The sequence below is a fragment of the Oncorhynchus tshawytscha genome, linkage group LG07, assembly GCF_018296145.1.
Source record: "Oncorhynchus tshawytscha isolate Ot180627B linkage group LG07, Otsh_v2.0, whole genome shotgun sequence".
NCBI classification, from domain to species: Eukaryota; Metazoa; Chordata; class Actinopteri; order Salmoniformes; family Salmonidae; genus Oncorhynchus; species Oncorhynchus tshawytscha.
Window position 1 is genome coordinate 26,631,691 of NC_056435.1, and position 20,967 is coordinate 26,652,657.

Consider the following 20,967-nt stretch of genomic DNA (forward strand, 5'->3'; position numbering starts at 1 on the left):
AAAAACAAATGCATTCAATAAAAAAAACAGGTAGCAATAATCAGTCCATCAATTAGTTAATCACTCAGTCAGTCTGTAGGAGTGGTTGACGGTGTGTTAGTGTCTTTGTGCTGTGGGAGGGAAAGTGGTGGGGACTGGGCTGGCAGTTGCTGGATAGATGTAGTAGTTGTGGCTGGTCGGTGCTGTGTCCAGGGTTGTTGCTGGTGTTAGGGCAATGACTGGGACCAGGAAAACCTGGGTTAGTGTTTGGGCTGGGTTGGATATAAGGGGGTGGTGCCGGGACTGGGGAAAACAGGACCGGTAACCAGGAACTGGGGTGGGTGCTGGGTCGGGATCTGTAGAGGGGAAGAAGGAAAATCTGAGGAGCGAGTAGACACACAATGGAGCCTTAGACCCAGAGGTCAATGGTGGTACTTCCCTGTGGGCTGCTTCCCTGTGGGCTGCTCGGCTGAAGATATTTTGGCCCTCCTCCATGCCTCGTCTGGTGGTTTGATGCTTGGGCTGACCCTGGAATCCGGGGACTGGGTTGGTGCTGGGACTGGATGTGCAGAAGGGAGGAAATACAAACTGGGGAGCAAGCAGACACCCAAGGGAGTCCTAGACTATTGTGGCACTCCCCTGTGGTCGGCTCGCTACGGGTGAAGGTCTGGTGTTTGGTCCCTCTTCCATGTCTCTGCCGGTGTCCTGTTGCTGTGACTGAGTCTGGTACTGGATCTGTAGAGGGGAGGAAGGACAAGCAGACACAACTGGAAGTGATGGTACTCCCCTGTGGCTTTCTCACGTAGGTCTAGATCTTTGGTCTTTCCTCTGGTGTGGTGATGACTGGTTCCTGATTCTGGTGAGAGGGATAAGTGTAATGGGAGAAAGGGGGAAATGGATGGAGAGGGATCAGAGGGTGGGGGTGATGGAGGGTATGTTCATCAGTCTGGGCTGGTGTTGGAGGAGGAGCGGTGTGGCGATAAGGCTGGACACTGGAACACAGAGGGAGCAAAAAGGGCCCACACCCACCTGTCCACGGAGCACTCCCAAACAGCTGGTGGGTGACTTCAGTGCGAGCGCCAATGTAGGGGCAGTTCTCTGTACGTAGCTTGTGCCGTCTGTAGATGGATTCCCTAGTGGGGAGGCAACCATGAACAGCCGCCTGAGGAAAGTCCTTCTGTTCGGAGTGTGTTGTGAGGGTCATGATGATGGGTTATTGGGGGGTCCAGGTCTGATAATTTAATTACAGATTAGGACGAGGGCTTCTAGCGGGTCGTTTGTGTTGTTGAGTAGGTTCTTGGATGTTCACAGGTCTTGCCGTGCCTCCTGACTACCTGGTGGCCCTGGTGGTTCTTGGAGGGGTGAAGGCGGTTTGGAGGGTCCGGTTCGGAGGGTCCGTGGGGTCTAGACTGAGGCTGGCTGGCTTGCTGCTGTGCAGGATCAGGGGTGGGGTGGGTGGGGAGGGCTAAGGGAGGTGGATCTGGGTCACTAAGTAGTGGACGGAGCATAGCCTCTGTTTTTTCCTAGCGTGATGGTACTGGGGAGGTTTTGGATTCCGCCCACTCCGGTTGGCAGGTCTTAACAGGACCTGCCATTTTCGTGCCCCAGTCCAGGCGTGGTCTTTGTCCAGGACTCTCCTAGCTACTGACTTGAGGGTGGCTAACCTGCTTAACCAAACTTCTATTTCCTAGTTCTGGATGCATTCATTGTTAAAATATACTGTATCTATCTTGGATTCTGTGGCAGAAAGTGGGTATACTCAGAGTGTAAGGTTCTGTATTTATTTTCTAAGTCAACCTTGTGTTCTGTTTCGTTGTGTTCTTGAACGTAGCCCCGTCTTTCATTTTTGTTCATTGATTTCACCTGTGTTAGTTAGTTCACCTGGTCTATCAGCTCATTTAGTTCAGTTCATTCTGTTTGTGTCTTTGTGAGGTATTGTTCGTTTTGTCTCTACCAAGCCTTTTCCTAGCTCGTTTGTGCGAACCAGTTATAGCCTTCAGTTTTAGTTTTGATTAACCTGCCTGTTTGCCTACCTGTGTATGACCATTGCCTGCCTGTGACCACGATTCCTGCCTTCTGTGAAGGCTAAATAAACACCTGCCGCGGTCTGCACGTGAATCTACACCTTTTTCTCCCTGAGTATTCATTACAGAATACCTCGCTTAAAAACGGAATGGATTCAGCGGAGCTACAGCGGTGCCTAACCCAGCAAGAGGAGCGTATGGAGGAAATCTGCCATCTTCTCCGCCAACCTATCCCTACTCCTGCAATGCCAGGTATCGTAACCCATAACCCTCCTTCATTCATATTCATGCCTGGAAAATATGACGGTTCACCTGGGAAATGTCTGGGATTTCTGATGCAATGCAGCAAATACATTGAGCACAACCCCACTATCTTCGCCACCGACAAGAGCAGGGTGGATTTTGTTGTCTTTACTCACAGGCAAAGCCTTGGATTGGGCCACCGCCATATGGACTGCCAACAGCACAGAACTCAGATCCGAGACCCATTTCCACACCCTTTTCAAAGAGGTATTCAATCACTCTCCTTCCGGTCGTCCTATAGAAGACCTCCTCATAGAACTTCAACAAAGACACAATTCAGCTGCCAAGTATGCCCTCGAGTTCCGCACCATGGCTGCAGGGAGTGGATGGATGGAGTGAGGCTGCTTTACTTACCGTCTACTGAAGAGGACTCAACAGGGAACTTCAGGCGGAGCTGGCCTGTAGAGAGGACCTTCAGGATTTAAATCAATATATTCTTATGTCCATCTCCATCGACCATCTCATCGCCGACGAACTCTGCCACCCAGGCACACGGAACCTTGTCTTTCCATGATTCCGTCATCCCATCCGAGTCTTCCAGAGCCCATGCAGTTGGGCCATGCTCCTCTCCCGTGTATCGAACGACAAAGGCGGATCCAAGTAGGGCTCTGCCTATACTGTGCAGGGAAAGATCATCTACTCAGCCATTGCCCTGTTCGCCCCCCACGGAGAGATGAAAAGGGTCCCTCCACTGCCATGCAGGTAGGAGTGTCCGTATGTCTAAATATCTCCCAGAAGCAATTCTCCATCCCAGTATTGATAACCATTGGGCACTGGCCTCATTGCGCATCTGACACAGAGCGTCACCCTCCGGATTGGAGTCTTCCACACCGAAACCATTCAACTCCACTCTGCCACCACATTGCCCAGGGGACTGTGCTGTTGACTTACTCCTTGTAGTGTCCCCACCGAAGAGCCATGATCACCCCCCATCTATGCCGGAAAATGAGGCAATGGAGAACTACATTGATGAATCACTCAAACGGTTTCATTCATTCTTCTTCCCCGGCTGCCTCCAGCTTCTTCTTCGTTGGAAAAAGGACGATGGTCTCCGTCCATGTATTGATTTTCGTTCCCTGAATGACGTCAGGGTCAAGAATCATTTCCCTCTTCCTCTGATCCCAGCGACCCTTGAACAAGTGGTCCGCTCCAACATCTATACAAAACTCGACCTGTGAAGTGCATATAACCTTGTCCGTATACGTGAAGGCAACGAATGTAAGGCGGCATTTATTACCGCACGAGGGCACTACGAATACCTGGTCATGCCCTATGTCCTTACTAACGCCCCCGCCGTCTTCCAATCCTTTATGAACAAGGTTTTCCAGGATATCATCAAGCGTTCTCATCGTCTATGTTGATGACATCCTGATTTACTCCCACTCCCTGAAGGAACACATACAGCATGTGCAAAAGGTTCTTCAACGGCTCCTTGATCATAACCTTTATGTGAAGACTGAAAAGAGTACCTTCCATGTAACCTCGGTAAACTTCCTCATCTTCGTACTGACACCTGGAGGGGTCAGCATAGATGAGAACAAAGTCACCGCTGTCAGTAACTGGCCCAAACCCACCACCGTTAAGGAACTCAAACGTTTCATTGGGTTCTCCAACCACTTTGACCGGTTCATTCGGAACTTCTACTGCCGCTCCCCTCACTGCCCTTACCAGCCAAAAGACCTGCTTTCAACAACTTGAAACGTTTCTTCACCTCAGCTCCTGTCCTTCGCCAATCTGATCCGATCCTTCCTTTCACCCTGGAGGTGGATGCCTCGGAAGTAGGAGTAGGAGCCATACTCTCTCAGTGGATGGGACCACCTCCAAAATCACATCCCTGTGCCGCCTTCTCCAGGAAGTTATCCTCCGCTGAGAGGAATTACGATGTGGGGAACAGAGAACTCCTCGCCATCAACCTGGCCCTCGAGGAGTGGCACCACTGGTTGGAGGGTGCACAACATCCCTTTCTCGTCCTAACAGATCATCGTAATCTGGAATATATCAGAGGGGCCAAGAAGTTAAACTCCAGGCAAGCCTGCTGGGCTCTCTTCACACGCTTCCATTTTCATGTTACTTACATCCCTGGGAAGAAAAACGTAAAAGCTGATGCTCTCTCCTGCCAGTTTGACCTTTCGACCAGTAACTCAGACCCTACACCCATTCTTCCTTCCTCTTGCATTATGAGACCGGTACAGTGGGAGGTTCACTCGGCCATACAAGAAGCCCTAGCCTCAGACCCAGCTCCTCCTGAGACATCAGCTGGGAAGAGTTACGTACCAGAAGCTGTTAGACCCCAACTGATGCAATGGTGTCACACGTCCTTGGGGTCAGGACATCCGTGCATTACACAAACCACTGAACTTCTAGCCCGTAAGTTCTGGTGGTCCTCTTTGGGATTACGTACTCTCCTGTCCAGTCTGCGCCCAAACAAAAAGCCCTCATCATCTCCCTTCTGGTAAGCTTCAACCTTTGCCAATCCCTCCGACCCTGGTCCCACATAGCTGTTGACTTCATCACAGACATTCCTGAATCCTCTGGTAACACCACCATCCTTGTCATAGACCATTTTTCAAAAATGTGTCTGATTCCTCTTCCTCATTTACTTAACGCCATGGAATTGGCTGAGTTTATGCTCCATCTGTATGGGATTCCGGTAGACATCGTCTCTGACAGTGGGCCCCAGTTTGTCTCCCGTGTGTGGCGAGACTTCTGTGACCGACTGGGGGTCGCCTTCAGCCTCTCTTTCGGGTACCATCCCCAGAGCAATGGGCAGACAGAACGCCTGAACCAAATAGGGGAGTACCTCCGCCAACAATGTTCTGCCTCTCCACACAATTGGAGTCGGTATATGGCCTGGGCCGAATACGCTCAGAGCTCACCCATGCATTCATCGCTCCGCCTTACTCCGTTTCAGTGTGTATTTGGTTACCAACCCCCCATGTTTCCCTGGGAGCCGGAGCCTGGTACTGTCCCAGCTGTCGATGACTGGTTTCGGCGTAGTGACCGAGTATGGGAGACCGCTCACCGGCATCGGCAGGAAGCCTCTAATACCCAGAAATTCTTTGCCGACAGACTCCGCTGACATATGCCACTCTTTCACCCCGGACAGTGTGTGTGGCTCTCTACCAGAGACATCCTGCTCCGCCTCCCCTGCAAAAAGTTCTGTCCTCGCGTCATTCGGGACCAATGATGGGGGGGGGGGTACTGTAAGGTTCTGTATTTATTTTCTTAGTCAACCTTGTGTTCTGTTTCGTTGTGTTCTTGAACATAGCCCTGTCTTTCATTTTTGTTCATTGCTTTCACCTGTGTTAGTTACTCACCTGGTCTCTCAGCTCCTTATTTAGTTCAGTTCATTCTGTTTGTGCCTTTGTGAGGTATTGTTTGTTTTGTCTCTACCAAGCCTTTTTCTAGCTCGTTTGTGAGAACCAGTTATAGCCTTCGGTCCTAGTTTTGATTCACCTGCCTGTTTGCCTACCTGTGTATAACCATTGCCTGCCTATGACCACTATTCCTGCCTTCTGTGAAGGCAAAATAAACACCTGCCGCGCTCTGTGCGCGAATCTACCACTTTTTCTCCCCGAGTAATCATTACACAGAGTTTGTTACACATTGCTGAATCTTTGCACTTTCTGAATTATGACCCAAATTGGGGGCCTTGAAACTAACTACAAATTATTCCGGTGGCCTTCATCAGGCAGTTCAGGTTAGATGGCACAACGCCCATACGGCTCTGGATAACTGCCCTACTCTTATGTAAGCCTTATTAAAGCTACTAAAGTGTCAGTGCTTAATCTTAACGTTGCTAACAATACAACACTAAAGATTACCCGAGTAAAATTACATTTACTCGCTGGTGGCCAAAAATAACTACCTAAATGCCACACCACTACTAAGCCACACCTCCAGTCTTCTGCTATGACCCAGTGGATCATAGCTCATTAATCCAGCATCAACAACCCAATTTAAAGAAAACAATGGGTTGTTTGTGACCCAACTGGCTGGGTCAAAATAACTCAATGTGTGTTTGGTCCTATATTTACCCAAATTGGGTTGTTTTCAACACAGCAATTTTTTGAGTGCTGGAATGTCAGGCCTCAACCTATGTGCCCACACTGTGGCCAGATGCTAGGATCCTTACCTCTACTGTGGTCAGTAGTCTAGGGGCCTCCATCTGGCTGCAGGGGCCGGACTCTAAGGTCTGGGAAAGGTGACGGTACTGGGAGTGCCCTCTGACCATCTAGGAATGCTGACTGGGGAATGTTCAGCTCTCTTCCTCAGGGGTCAGTGCTTCTGTAGGCAGACTGCGGCTCCTCTCTGGTCTCCCTTTCGGGCACAGGGGTCTAAGAGGGAGATGGGTTCTGGGGAAACGCTCTCTCTCAGATTTTTCATAACATTCAGAGTCTGCTGAGAAAGCAATTACCTTTATTAACTCTCTGGGCTTGAGCCCTGAGATCACATGGCTACAGTTGGTGGTGAACAAGCCAGTCGGCTTTGTTCTAGCTAGTGTACTTCACTTTCCCTTCAGGATACAATTAATGCCTTTTCAGTGAAACCTTAATATGTTTCTTTTTGGAATTATACTGAGGCAGTAATCTCAAACTGTAATTTATTTTGGTTTTATAAGTCAAGCCACTAAGTGCAAGGGCTTGTCATAGAAATGTGTGTGTGCTATTCTTACATATTGATAGAGAGGAGCTGAGGCCTTCACTACTACAGCTAGTTCTGAGCTTGTTAGTTGCTATGCTCAACTAACCTCCTTTTATTGCATTGAAATGAGGCAATGACATGTCTTATCATGTACAGTTGAAGTCAGACGTTTACATACACCTTAGCCAAATACATTTTAACTCAGTTTTTCACAGTTCCTGACATGTAATCCTAGTACAATTCCTAGTACCCTGTCTTAGGTCAGTTAGGATTGCCACTTTATTTTAAGAATGTGAAATGATAGTAGAGGGTGATTTATTTCAGCTTTTATTTATTTCATCACATTCCCAGTGGGTCAGAAGTTTACATACACTCAATTAGTATTTGGTAGAATTGCCTTTAAATTGTTTACCTTGGATCAAATGTTTCGGGTGGCCTTCCACAAGCTTCCCACAATAAGTTGGGTGAATTTTGGCACATTTCCTCCTGACAGAGCTGGTGTAACTGAGTTAGGTTTGTAGACCTCGTTGCTCACACTTTTTCAGTTCTGCCCACCAAATGTCTATAGGATTGAGGTCAGGGCTTTGTGATGGCCACTCCAATACCTTGACTTTGTTGTCCTTAAGCCATTTTGCCACAACTTTGGAAGTATGCTTGGGGTCATTGTCCATTTGGAAGACCCATTTGCGACCAAGCTTTAACTGATGAAGACTGAAGACTGATGTCTTGAGATGTCGCTTCAATATATCCACATAATTTTGCTTCCTCATGATGCCATCTATTTTGTGAAGTGCAGCAGTCCCTCCTGCAGCAAAGCACCCCCACAACATGAGGCTGCCACCCCTGTGCTTCACGGTTGGGATGGTGTTCTTCGGCTTGCAAGTCTCCCCCTTTTTCCTCCAAACATAACGATGATCATTATGGCCAAACAGTAATATTTTCGTTTCATCAGACCAGAGACATTTCTCCAAAAAGTACGATCTTTATCCCCATGTGCAGTTGCAAACCGAAGTCTGGCTTTTTTTATGGCTGTTTTGGAGCAGTGGCTTCTTCCTTGCGGAGCAGCCTTACATCGTTATAGGACACAAGTTACATCGTTATAGGACTCGTTTTACTGTGGATATAGATACTTTTGTACCCGTTTCTCCAGCATCTTCACAAGGTAATTCACTGTTGTTCTGGGATTGATTTGCACTTTTCGCACCAAAGTACATTCATCTCTAGGAGACAGAACGCATCTCCTTCCTGGGCATATGAAGGCTGTGTGGTCTCATGGTGTTTATACTTGCATACTATTGTTTGTACAGATGAACGTGGTACCTTCAGGTGTTTGGAAATTGCTCCCAAGGATGAACCGGACTTGTGGAGGTCTACAATTCTTTTTCTTCTAAGGTCTTGGTTGATTTCTTTAGATTTTCCGATGATTTCAAGCAAAGAGGCACTGCGTTTGAAGGTAGGCCTTGAAATACATCCACAGGTACACCTCCAATTGAATCAAATTATGTCAATTAGCTTATCAGAAGCTTCTAAAGCCATGACATAATTTTCTGGAATTTTCCAAGCTGTTTAAAAGCACAGTCAACTTAGTGTATGTAAACTTCTGACCCACCGGAATTGTGATACAGTGAAATAATCTGTCTGTAAAAAATTGGTGAAAAAATGACTTGTGTCATGCACAAAGTAGATGTCCTAACCGACTTGCCAAAACTATAGTTTGTTAACAAGAGATTTGTGGAGTAGTTGAAAAACGAGTTTTAATGACTCCAACCTAAGTGTATGTGAACTTCCGACTTCAACTGTACTTTCTTTCCCTCCTTCCTCCAGGTTTCTTCTGACTGTTGTGGCAGTCCTCTCCTGCTATTCCATTCACCTGCTGCTCAAATCCTCTGGCATTGTGGGTAAGCTGGCCCTCGTCTTCAATTGACCTCATGCTTCAATAGTGCATGTGTAACAACACTGTAACCCGTAGGGATGGGTCACACTGTTGCTGAACCATTGAGAGGAGATGATGGTATTACATATTGGGGGCCGCTGCAGTGTCAAGTCACAGGGATTGGGCCAGATGGAGAAAGATATTATGGCTTGCATATTTTCCGCGTTAGCATGTCTCGATTCATTTGGTATTTTCCTGTAATTCTGTGAATAGTTCCCCAATGGCCCAGCATTAAGGATGTTTAACAAAACCTAATATATTGTTCTTCATATTCAGCTGTAGGTGCCTAGCATGGAAATAGAGGCCCGGCATGAAAAACCTGTAAATGAACCAGGAGATTCTACACTGACTATCTAACTAACTGTTGTTTAACTTACTACCTGGGTGTCCCCCTGTAAAAGTTGTGTAATGATGATGTTGCGCAACCCACTATCTCTCCCAGGAATCCGAGCCTATGAACAGCTTGGCTATAGGGCCTTTGGCACCCCAGGCAAGATGGCCGCTGGCATTGCCATCACACTACAGAACATCGGAGGTGAGAAGTCACTGTGGTCACTGGTCTAGTGTCCCACAACACAAATCTCTGTGTGTTTGTAGAGTGTATGGTGCTACTATAAATCACAAAGCTCAGCAGCAGACTGTCTCATCTTCCTGGCCATTCGATTCACCTAAAACTGTCCACTTGGAGTGCAGCCCTTCACATTACCCACCTATATACTCCAGTCCATATTTACATAGCGCTAATACAGCCCTAACTTAACCCTTATGGTTTCAATATGCTGGTCTGGGAAACATGACAGTAGACATTTGAGGAAAATAGCTCTCTTTGTCTGTCTCCCTCTCTCTCCCCATCTCTAGTCGCTCTGTATGATGATATATATTTTTTATTTAACCTTAATTTAACTAGGCAAGTCAAACAGTCAAACAGCTGCTGCCGTGGATGTGGTGGTGTGTTGGCATTGGTTAGACTTCCCTCACACTGCTAACAACCACTGAACAGTGCAGTGGCTGCCTGCCTGGCTGCGTGTGTGCGTACTTGGGCAAATCCCTGGCTGCGACAGACACAGTCAGCAGTAGTCAGAAGCCATGTTACCAATCTTTGATTTGTTTTGGGACCTGATAAATAGCTTTCAATGGTTCTAAATCTATTTACAACGAATGCCTTTTGGAACCCACTTTCCACACCGTATTATTTCCTAGATATCTGTAAGTATTTCTTTCTCGCTCGCTAGATAAGGTGGGATCTTTTTGTGTCTGTAAAATTAAGAATGCAAGAAATGGATATGGAAATGCCTTTATGTGCAAATATTGGTATAATAACCATCATATCATGAGATGACATGTTGTGTGGTCCTCCCACCACGACTCGGGAAAGCATACAGTTTATTAGGCTACAGATGAACTAAGTTATGATTAACTTTACCAGGTTGTGAAAGTGAAAGCGGTGATTGATGCTCCTTTCCAATAAATGTCGAGGGTCTTATTCCGGAGACATGACGATCGATGCTTTGCTGGCGTTTGAACAATAAAAATATTATCGCTCGTTTGTCCATAATAGTCTCATCGTGTAGGCCTCTCCTACCCGCACTGTATCTGCCAGCTGTTGGGTAGAGCACAAGCAAAGAGGCACTGCGTTTGAAGGCGCCAAGACCTGAGTTGGCACATATTAATTTTTTGGGACCAATCATTTTTTTGGACCAAACCATCAGTAGAGTTGGTTTGCAATGGAATCCCATTTCAATTGTATTATTTAAGTTATTTTAATGTGTAATATGTCACCCCGCACAGCCTTTTATCCCCAACAAGTCAATTTGATGGAGAGAAAAAATTCAGGTGGGAAAATGTGCATATTTCATGCGGATTGTAGAATATTCGCATGAAAATCTGTTGCCAGTTGAATGGAAACCTAGCTACTGACTGTGTCACTCATAGTTCTGTCTGTCTCTATTCCCTCACAGCCATGTCCAGCTACCTGTACATCGTCAAGTCTGAGTTCCCATTGGTCATCCAGGCCTTCAGTAGGGCGGACCCCACCGCTGAGTGAGTACTCATTGGTCTATCCACTAGATCTACCTGAACATTTCTCTACATTCCAGTGCCACGTTTAGTAGGCGAATGTTTGCACATAGAAAATGCATGAGTAGAGTCGATGTGATTCCTTATTCTACATGTCAGAGGCATGTTTGTTCTATAAAGTATATTTATATATTCCCATAGCAACGATTAAAACATTCCCAAACCACAAACCGTGGATTGATGGCAGCATTCGCATGAAACTGAAAGCGCGAACCACTGCTTTTAATCAGGGCAAGGTGACCGGAAACATGACCGAATACAAACAGTGTAACTATTCCCTCCGCAAGGCAATCAAACAAGCTAAGCGTCAGTATAGAGACAAAATAGAATCTCAATTCAACGGCTCAGACACAAGAGGTATGTGGCAGGGTCTACAGTCAATCACGGATTACAAAAAGAAAACCAGCCCCGTCACGGACCAGGATGTCTTGCTCCCAGGCAGACTAAATAACTTTTTTGCCCACTTTGAGGACAATACAGTGCCACTGACACGGCCCGCAACTAAAACATGCGGACTCTCCTTCACTGCAGCCGACGTGAGGAAAACATTTAAACGTGTCAACCCTCGCAAGGCTGCAGGCCCAGACGGCATCGCCAGCCGCGCCCTCAGAGCATGCGCAGACCAGCTGGCTGGTGTGTTTACGGACATATTCAATCAATCCCTATCCCAGTCTGTTGTTCCCACATGCTTCAAGAGGGCCACCATTGTTCCTGTTCCCAAGAAAGCTAAGGTAACTGAGTTAAACGACTACCACCCCGTAGCACTCACTTCCGTCATCATGAAGTGCTTTGAGAGACTAGTCACCATATCACCTCCATCCTACCTGACACCCTAGACCCACTCCAATTTGCTTACCGCCCAAATAGGTCCACAGACGATGCAATCTCAACCACACTGCACACTGCCCTAACCCATCTGGACAAGAGGAATACCTATGTGAGAATGCTGTTCATCGACTACAGCTCGGCATTTAACACCATTGTGCCCTCCAAGCTCGTCATCAAGCTCGAGACCCTGGGTCTCGACCCCGCCCTGTGCAACTGGGTACTGGACTTCCTGACGGGCCGCCCCCCAGGTGGTGAGGGTAGGCAACAACATCTCCACCCCGCTGATCCTCAACACTGGGGCCCCACAAGGGTGCATTCTGAGCCCTCTCCTGTACTCCCTGTTCACCCACGACTGCGTGGCCACGCACGCCTCCAACTCAATCATCAAGTTTGCGGACGACATAACAGTGGTAGGCTTGATTAACAACAACGACGAGACGGCCTACAGGGAGGAGGTGAGGGCCCTCGGAGTGTGGTGTCAGGAAAATAACCTCACACTCAACGTCAACAAAACTAAGGAGATGATTGTGGACTTCAGGAAACAGCAGAGGGAACACCCCCCTATCCACATCGATGGAACAGTAGTGGAGAGGGTAGTAAGTTTTAAGTTCCTCGGCGTACACATCACAGACAAACTGAATTGGTCCACCCACACAGACAGCATCGTGAAGAAGGCGCAGCAGCGCCTCTTCAACCTCAGGAGGCTGAAGAAATTCGGCTTGTCACCAAAAGCACTCACAAACTTCTACAGATGCACAATCGAGAGCATCCTGTCGGGCTGTATCACCGCCTGGTACGGCAACTGCTCCGCCCACAACCGTAAGGCTCTCCAGAGGGTAGTGAGGTCTGCACAACGCATCACCAGGGGCAAACTACCTGCCCTCCAGGACACCTACACCACCCGATGCTACAGGAAGGCCATAAAGATCATCAAGGACATCAACCACCTGAGCCACTGCCTGTTCACCCCGCTGTCATCCAGAAGGCGAGGTCAGTACAGGTGCATCAAAGCTGGGACCGAGAGACTGAAAAACAGCTTCTATCTCAAGGCCATCAGACTGTTAAACAGCCACCACTAACATTGAGTGGCTGCTGCCAACACACTGACTCAACTCCAGCCACTTTAATAATGGGAATTGATGGGAAATATATCACTAGCCACTTTAAACAATGCTACCTAATATAATGTTTACATACCCTACATTATTCATCTCATATGTATATGTATATACTGTACTCTATATCATCTACTGCATCTTTATGTAATACATGTATCACTAGCCACTTTAACTATGCCACTTTGTTTACATACTCATCTCATATGTATATACTGCACTCAATACCATCTACTGTATCTTGCCTATGCCGCTCTGTACCATCACTCATTCATATATCGTTATGCACATATTCTTTATCCCCTTACACTTGTGTCTATAAGGTAGTAGTTTTGGAATTGTTAGCTAGATTACTTGTTGGTTATTACTGCATTGTCGGAACTAGAAGCACAAGCATTTCGCTACACTCGCATTAACATCTGCTAACCATGTGTATGTGACAAATAAAATTTGATTTGATTGGATTTGATTTATATCTGAATGTTCCACACCGTTGTGCTCTGCTGAACGTTCAGATGTAGGCCACAGCCTAGAGACGGCCCTTTCTGCCTTGTGTAGCTTTAGCTGGTAGCTGAGCTTGTACCATTACCCAGGATCATCTGGCATGAGCTGTGGGGTGGTGTCCTCAGAGGTTGATGCCGTGTACAGTGGCCTGGTGGCCTTGGCCTAGTATTCCAGGGGAGGGGTGGGACAGGGGCGTGAGTCTGCTATTGGCTAGACAGAACAAAGGGGAATGGCTAGCACACACCTCTTCTCCCGGTCCAACCCCCCAGGTTGAGGTGACAACTGCTACAAACAGTAGTATTGTGGTGATGGGGGTGGTGTGTTGGGGCGCAACTGCGGTCTCTGGCGGTAAGAACGTGATTCCTGCTCTGCTACTCCCCCTGACCGGATCTAAAAACAAACTCTGGACTAGACCAGAGAGGACAGGGAGTGCTGAGAGCTGAGCCCTGTCCTGCTCTACCCAACCAGCCAACCAGCCAGGCTGCTCTAGGAAATGTCATTCCTCAACTCCCTTCTCTGTTAGTCTGTCCAAAGGGCTCATCCCTGCATCAAAGCACACTGGCTATAGTTGACACGGGGGAGTTGAATACATGAAATAAATGTACAGCAGTGCAGCTAGAAGAGCAGTAAAATGGACTCATATTAAATCACAATGGTGTTGAGACTGCTTCACCATCCGTTCTCTCTGCTCTGGGTCTGACCCCTGTTTGCCATCCGGCCTGATGTTCTGCCTCCTGTCTGTGTTTATTTGTGTCCTGTAGCTAAGTGTTTCAGTGTTGCAGTTATGCGTGTGTGTTTCATTTCTGGGAGAGTGCAGAGATTTCTCCATAGGGATTTTAGAGCTCTTTGAAGGCCTGTCAGCACCCTTTGTGTTGATGAGCAGGGGTGTGACAGATTCAAATTGTGACATATGTGTGTGTGTGTGTGTTGGGGGTGGGACCAGCAGTATGCTGGCTCACGCATACACGCGCTCATGTGACAGCTGACAGTTGGCCAACCTCAAGAGGCCACACTCAATGTATTGTCAGCCCAGGCCCAAACATGACATGAATAAGACTCTCGACGCCCAGACATCCACCCACTTACAGAGGTTCTATAGACTCACTCTCTCTCTCTCTGTCCAATGGCCAGCAGCGGGTACTTTTGTAACATTCAGTTTTCTGGTTTCATTAATCAAAGGTGCGTGCGTGCGCACAGAAAACACTCAACTTTGCACGTTTTCCCGCAGAGGTTGGTAATTTAGACATTTTGAAATTGACGGGAAAGTGTGCATATCAACATTTTGTTTATCAATACATGATTGTGTTTCTATCTTATGCCTTGGTATAGGCTCTGAGATTAAACAGGCTATGTCATGCATCCTATCGCACAGCAATACTGTAGCCTAACCCATACTGTCATAGGCTACCGGTCCATTTACTGTCATGCGTGGTTGTCTGTTCAATGAGCGATTGAAAAATGGTAGCCTAATACTTGTTGCGTAGAGGGAATAAACCAGTCATGTCAGAAAAGAGAGACATGCCCTGCAATATGATTATGATTTAGGCCTGTACAATAAAAGTCAAATGTATAGGAGACATGCTGCTATGTGATCTTCTTACCAATGGGAAATGCATTTGTTTTATCATTAGGCCTACGCTTTAATGTTTTTTATTAGCATACCATTATTATGATTCCTGTGCATCAAACACCACCTCCGTTTCACCCAAAATAACAATATTTGCTTGCAATACAGTTGCTCAACCACTAGAAGTTATGCTTAAGCGTGGTCTGAGATTTGTGTGGAGATACGCACACTTTCCCGTCAATTTCAAAATGTCTAAATACCAACCTTTGCAGGAACACTGGAAAGTTTAGTCTTTTCCGTGCCCACCCACCAGTTTTCCCGCAAAGGTTAGTAGGGGTTTGTTTATGGCCTCGGGCTCTTTAAATAGAGTTGGGTTTACAGTGATTCATACAGTGTGTCTGACGGCTGGATTAGGGCCTGTCACGCGCGCGTGCACACACACACACACAGATTTGTTTTACCATCCTTGTGTGGACCAAGCAATTGATTCCCATTCAAAATCCTATTTTCCCTAACCTTAACCTCAAAACCCTAAACCTAACCTTAATTGTAACCCTAACCCCTAAGCCTAAAATAGCCTTTTTCCTTTTGGGGACCTGTGAAATGTTCCCACTTGTCCGAATTGTCCTTGTTTTACTATCCTTGTGAGGACCCCTCAGAACCTGGTTCATCTCTAGGTTTCTTCCTAGCCACTGTGCCACCTAGCCACTGTGCTTCTGCCTCTGCATTGCTTGCTCTTTGGGGTTCTAGGCTGGGTATCTGTAAAACACTTAGTGAGAACGGCTGGCTTTAAAAAAATACATTAGATTTGATTTAGAAGCAAGCACAACACAGCTAATAGGAGTTTCAGGAGTTGAATGGGTAGAGGGCTACATGCTAAGGAAGAGCAGTACAATCGGTAATTGGCAGCTGGATAGAACAGGAGAGGGTTTGAATACAGGGAATAGAATGCTGTATTGTAGAAGATGAATATCACTGTTGAACGCTATTGGTGAAATGAGGTGTTGTGAATCTGAAACACTCAGAGTGAGACAGAGAGGGAGATGGACAGGTGGATCACACATGGGACTGACGTAGGGTCCAGGGCCCCCTAGACCCTGATCTGTAACGAAATCATCTGGACTCACTCCGTCACGGTCTGTGCTTCCTGCTTTCTAGGGACTCTCTAAAGTCCCCTCCAACCCTCCTCCCCACCCACACACACACCCACGCACAGACAAAGGACAGTACATTAAGCCCACTGTAGGCCGTGGACCAGACAGCCCTGTCTGTTGTGTGGTCTTGCGCGCAGAGAGGGTTAAGAATAACAGCTGTAGCAGCTTAACCAGGAGCCTATATGTCTGAAAGAGCCTCTCATACCCAGGTTGTAGGATACAAGGGCTCAAAGACCCTCTCGCTGGAAAGCATGTCAGACTGTGATTGTATTTTGGTGTACCACTTAGCTGCCCTGCCACTGATTTCACCGTGGTGCTAATGTAACTACAGTAGCTTGTTCGCAGCAAAGTGGCAGCAGCAGGACATGGCCAATCAGGCCTGAGGTGTTTCACATAGACCAATTAAAAGACAATTCGATTTCAGGAATGGTTGTCTCAGACTGAGCCCAGCGTAAACAGCAAGTGGCACTCAACCTGTCCCAAGCCACCATGTGATCCGACCATGGGGTAAACCCTGTAGCCAACATTCTCAACACTGAGCATGCGACATGTAGCACATCTCAATGCCTGGTGACGTGCACAAATGCATGAAGTGCACATGTGAACACATGCAGACCGTTATAGGTACAGTATGTTCTGTTTATGGCTATTTAGGACCCTCGAATCCAATTACATTTTTTATGAGAGGCAAATCACAGTTTTGATGGGAGGACATGTGTTTCCCATATACTGTATTGGAGATGCATGTAGAGGGGCCTGGCCAGTGTTTGGCTGAAGGGAGGGAAAGGGATGGAGGGGGAGTCAGGCTAAGAATAGCATCTCCCAGCCCAGACCTGCTCCTCACACGTACTGGAGCACTGCTCAGGCCAAGGCCCTGTGGAAGGAAAGTATGTTTGGGTCAGGGGAGGGGGTGGGTGGGTGTGGGGACTGGGGGTTGAAGTGAAGTGTGTTTGGGTTGGAGGGGTAGTTAGTACTTGAGGGTATTTTGGTTGGGGGGGGGTTACTAGAGGGACACAGATATGAGGAGAGAGATAGCTGCCAAAAGAGCAAGCGGGATGGCGTGGGAACAGGGCGATTCTCACTTATTGAGAAGTTCAACCTCAGTGCTGTTTAGGTCCCTATATGCCACCCTTATTGGAACTGTAAACGTCAACATAAATCAGTAGCCGTACATAAGAGAGTGGCTTAGACCCGCGTGCCAGATGAAAAGAGCAACGTCTTGCAGCAACAACGGTTAGAAATGGACATATTTCCCCAATAAGCACTACAGGCGTTCTACTGTAAATCAAGGCTGTTTCTATGGCTCTCACAGAACAGGACAGAGCAGACTGTTATTCTGACTGGCAGCGACTCATTCGACCAGTCAGCACATGCCGTCATCAGATGAATGATAATGGAAAGTAAAGGAATCAACGTTTTTTTAAATGAATAGATTTGGTTTACAGTTTGATTATTTTGACCTCCCCACAGTGCATTGGAAAAGGAAGTGTAAACTCTAACATAGTCTATTTGCTTGAAAGATATCTTGGCAGCATAGATTAAATGTTTCAGGTTTGAAACTCATTTCCAGCAATTCTACACAGTTTGGCATGGAGCTAAGAGACAATTTTGCAGTTGGTTAATGGACATGTGCCTTGAATGCCCAATTTCTCCCTGACTGTCTAGTTTTGATTTGATTGATAGTTGTCAAAGATGGTATTGTTTAAATATACAGTATATATATATTAGTTCAAAATCTTTTGTATGCTTTCAATCTGATTTTGGTCGTTGACACTGAAATTGTTTTTCTATTCCAAAAATGCAAAACATACAAAACCCATACAAAACCCTGTAATTAGCCCTATTTATCTACTTCCCCAGAGTCGGATGAACAGGAACAGCTAGCATGCTAATAACTGTTCAAGTAGACCAGGGATCATCAACTAGATTCAGTCACGCACCATTTTGTTTCCTGAAGTCAGGGGCCCGGAACATAATTGAAAATCATTTGTAGACTGCAAATTGACCGCAAAAAGACCAAACAAACCCAATTTTATTGGTTGCGTACACATATTTAGTAGATGTTGTTGCAGATGTTGCAAAAAGCTTGTTCCTAGCTCCAACAGTGTAGTAATATCTAAAAAATACACACATCTAAAAAGTAAGTATTCTATTCATGTACTGTCCATACAGTGCATTCAGAAAGTATTCAGACCCCTTGACTTTACAGCTTTACACACAATATCCCATAATGACAAAGTATAAACAGGTTATGGAATATTTTCCACAAATAAATGTACTATAAAACTGAATACATAAGTATTCAGACCATTTTCTCCGTACTTTGTTGAAGCACCTTTGGCAGCGATCACAACAGCCTTGAGTCTTCTTGGGTATGACACTACAAGCTTGGCACACCTGTATTTGGGGAGATCAGGTCTATCTCTTTAAAAAATAAAAATACAATTCTAAACCTGTTTTCACTTTGCCATTATGGGGTATTGTGTGTAGATTGAGGGATAATATAAATGTAATCAATTTTAGAATATGGCTGTAATGTAACAAAATGTGGAAAAGTCAAGGGGTCTGAGTACTTTCCTTCTGTATATATATATAATGCCTTCGGAAAGAATTCAGAACCCCAGTCTTATTCTAAAATTGATTATCCCAGATGGGATAGGGTAGTGTGCAGTGCGATGGCAATTGCGTCATCCGTGGATCTATTGGGGCGGTTTGCAAATTGCAGTAGGGCGTGGTAAGGTGTCGGGTAAGGTGGAGGTGATATGATCCTTAACTAGCCTCTCAAAGCATTTCATGATGACAGAAGTGAGTGTTACGGGACGATAGTAATTTAGTACAGTTACCTTCGCTTTCTTGGGTACAGGAATAATGGTGGCGATCTTGAAGCAAGTTGGGACAACAGGCTGGGATAGGGAGAGATTTAGCAGCATTGTGAGGGTTAACATGCTTAAATGTCTTACTCACATCGGCCACGGAGAATGAGAGCTCACAGTCCACGGGAGCTTTGGTGGCCCAGGTCAGCGGCACTGTGTTTCCCTAGGAAGCAAGTGAAGAAGTTGTTTAGCTTGTCCGGGAGCAAGACGTCGGTGTCCGCGACATGGCTGGTTTTCACTTTATAATCCGTGATTGTCTGGGGTCGTATCAGAGCCATTGAATTGTGACTTCACTTTGTCTCTGTACTAACGTTTTGCGGTGGTATGCACTTTCAGTTTTGTGCGAATGCTGCCATCTACCCATGTTTTTTTGTGGTTTGGATAGGTTTTAATGACTAAAACATAGTAACTTCAAACCTTGCTTACATTTGTATATGATCACATATCTCTCTATGCGTGGGAATACTTTGGAACAGATTTCTAAAATTAAACTCACTTGGAGCTGATTTGCTGGTGTTTTTAGTCTTATGTCCCACAAATACAAAATAAAAGAGAACTGGGGTGCAAATAAAATCAACTGTGGGCCGGCAGTTGGGGGACCCTGCTGTAAACTGTCATTACGCTAATGCTAGCTATCATTGGCTCGTGAAACTACCGCTAACTTCCTTCATACTGGACCTGGAGACATAAAAACAGTATCCAGAGTGGTATTTTGTTGCAGCTAGCGATATTATTAATTAAAAATATATTCCTACCCCCCCTACCCTGGGGTCTACAAATGTATTTGTGGACCCCAGTTTGAAAATCCCTGCTGTAAGTAACCTCTCTCCTCTGTCTTATTTTCACTCTCTCTGTTCTCTCACTAGTTTGTGGTACTTGAATGGGAACTACTTGGTGGTCATGGTCTCTATTGGCGTTATCCTACCATTGGCCCTGATGAAGCAGCTCGGTAAGTTGCACCTCTTCTTCTCTCCTCTAACCTCTTTGTTTTCCCTCAAAATAACATCAACCTTGTATGTGTGACCAACCAGGTGTAAACACAGGTTTGTTACAACTCAATACTGTTTGACTTAACAGAGCTAAAGCCAAGCCATTATGCTCTGGGAGCTAAGGTCTTAAGGTCTTACTAATCACTGAACCACCACTACAAAAGTACACACACGGCTGTCCAAAAGTTCATTAGAGTTACCAGCCTCAGAAATTGCAGCCCAAATAAATGCTTCACAGAGTTCAAGTAGCAGACATCTCAACATCAACTGTTCAGAGGACACTGTGTGAATCAGGCCTTCATGGTCGAATTCCTGCAAAGAAGCCACTACTAAAGGACACTAATAAGAAGAAGAGACTTTGTCGGTGACACTGTCTGTGATTTATTTACAAATCAAGGCACACTTAACCAGCATGGCTACCACAGAATTCTGCAGCGATACGCCATCTCATCTGGTTTGCGCTTAGTGGGACTATCATTTGTTTTTCAACAGGACAATGACCCAACACACCTCCAGGCTGTGTAAAGGCTATTTGACCAAGAAGGAGAGTCATGAGTGCTTCATCAGATGGCCTGGCCTCCACAATCACCCGACCTCAACCCAATTGAGATGGTTTGGGATGAGTTGGACCGCAGAGTGAAGGAAAAGCAGCCAACAAGTGCTCAGCATATGTGGGAATTCCTTCAAGACTGTTGGAAAAGCATTCCAGGTGAAGTCAGTTGAGAGAATGCCAAGAGTGTGCAAAGCTGTCATTAAGGAAAATGGTGGCTACTTTGAAGAATCTCAAATATAAAATATATTTTGATTTGAACACTTTTTTTGTTGTTGGTTACTACATGATTCCAGATGTGTTATTTCATAGTTTCATGTCTTCACTACTATTCTACAATGTAGAAAATATTAAAAATAAATAAAAACCTTTGAGGTGTGTCAACTTTTAACTTGTACTGTATTAATGTACACTACCGTTCAAAAGTT

General features: G+C 46.0%; 1 protein-coding gene across 3 annotated transcripts in view; it reads left to right on the forward strand.

The window, feature by feature from the left end:
* Positions 1 to 20,967, forward strand: part of LOC112254231 (sodium-coupled neutral amino acid transporter 3-like) — a 63,704-nt gene that overhangs the window by 33,572 nt on the left and 9,165 nt on the right. For all 3 annotated transcript variants that reach the window (XM_042324224.1, XM_042324223.1, XM_042324225.1), the window contains 4 exons: positions 8,775 to 8,848; positions 9,326 to 9,418; positions 10,842 to 10,923; positions 19,867 to 19,949. In XM_042324224.1, coding sequence (XP_042180158.1) covers positions 8,775 to 8,848; positions 9,326 to 9,418; positions 10,842 to 10,923; positions 19,867 to 19,949 — 332 coding nt within the window. The remainder of the gene's footprint in view (positions 1 to 8,774; positions 8,849 to 9,325; positions 9,419 to 10,841; positions 10,924 to 19,866; positions 19,950 to 20,967) is intronic.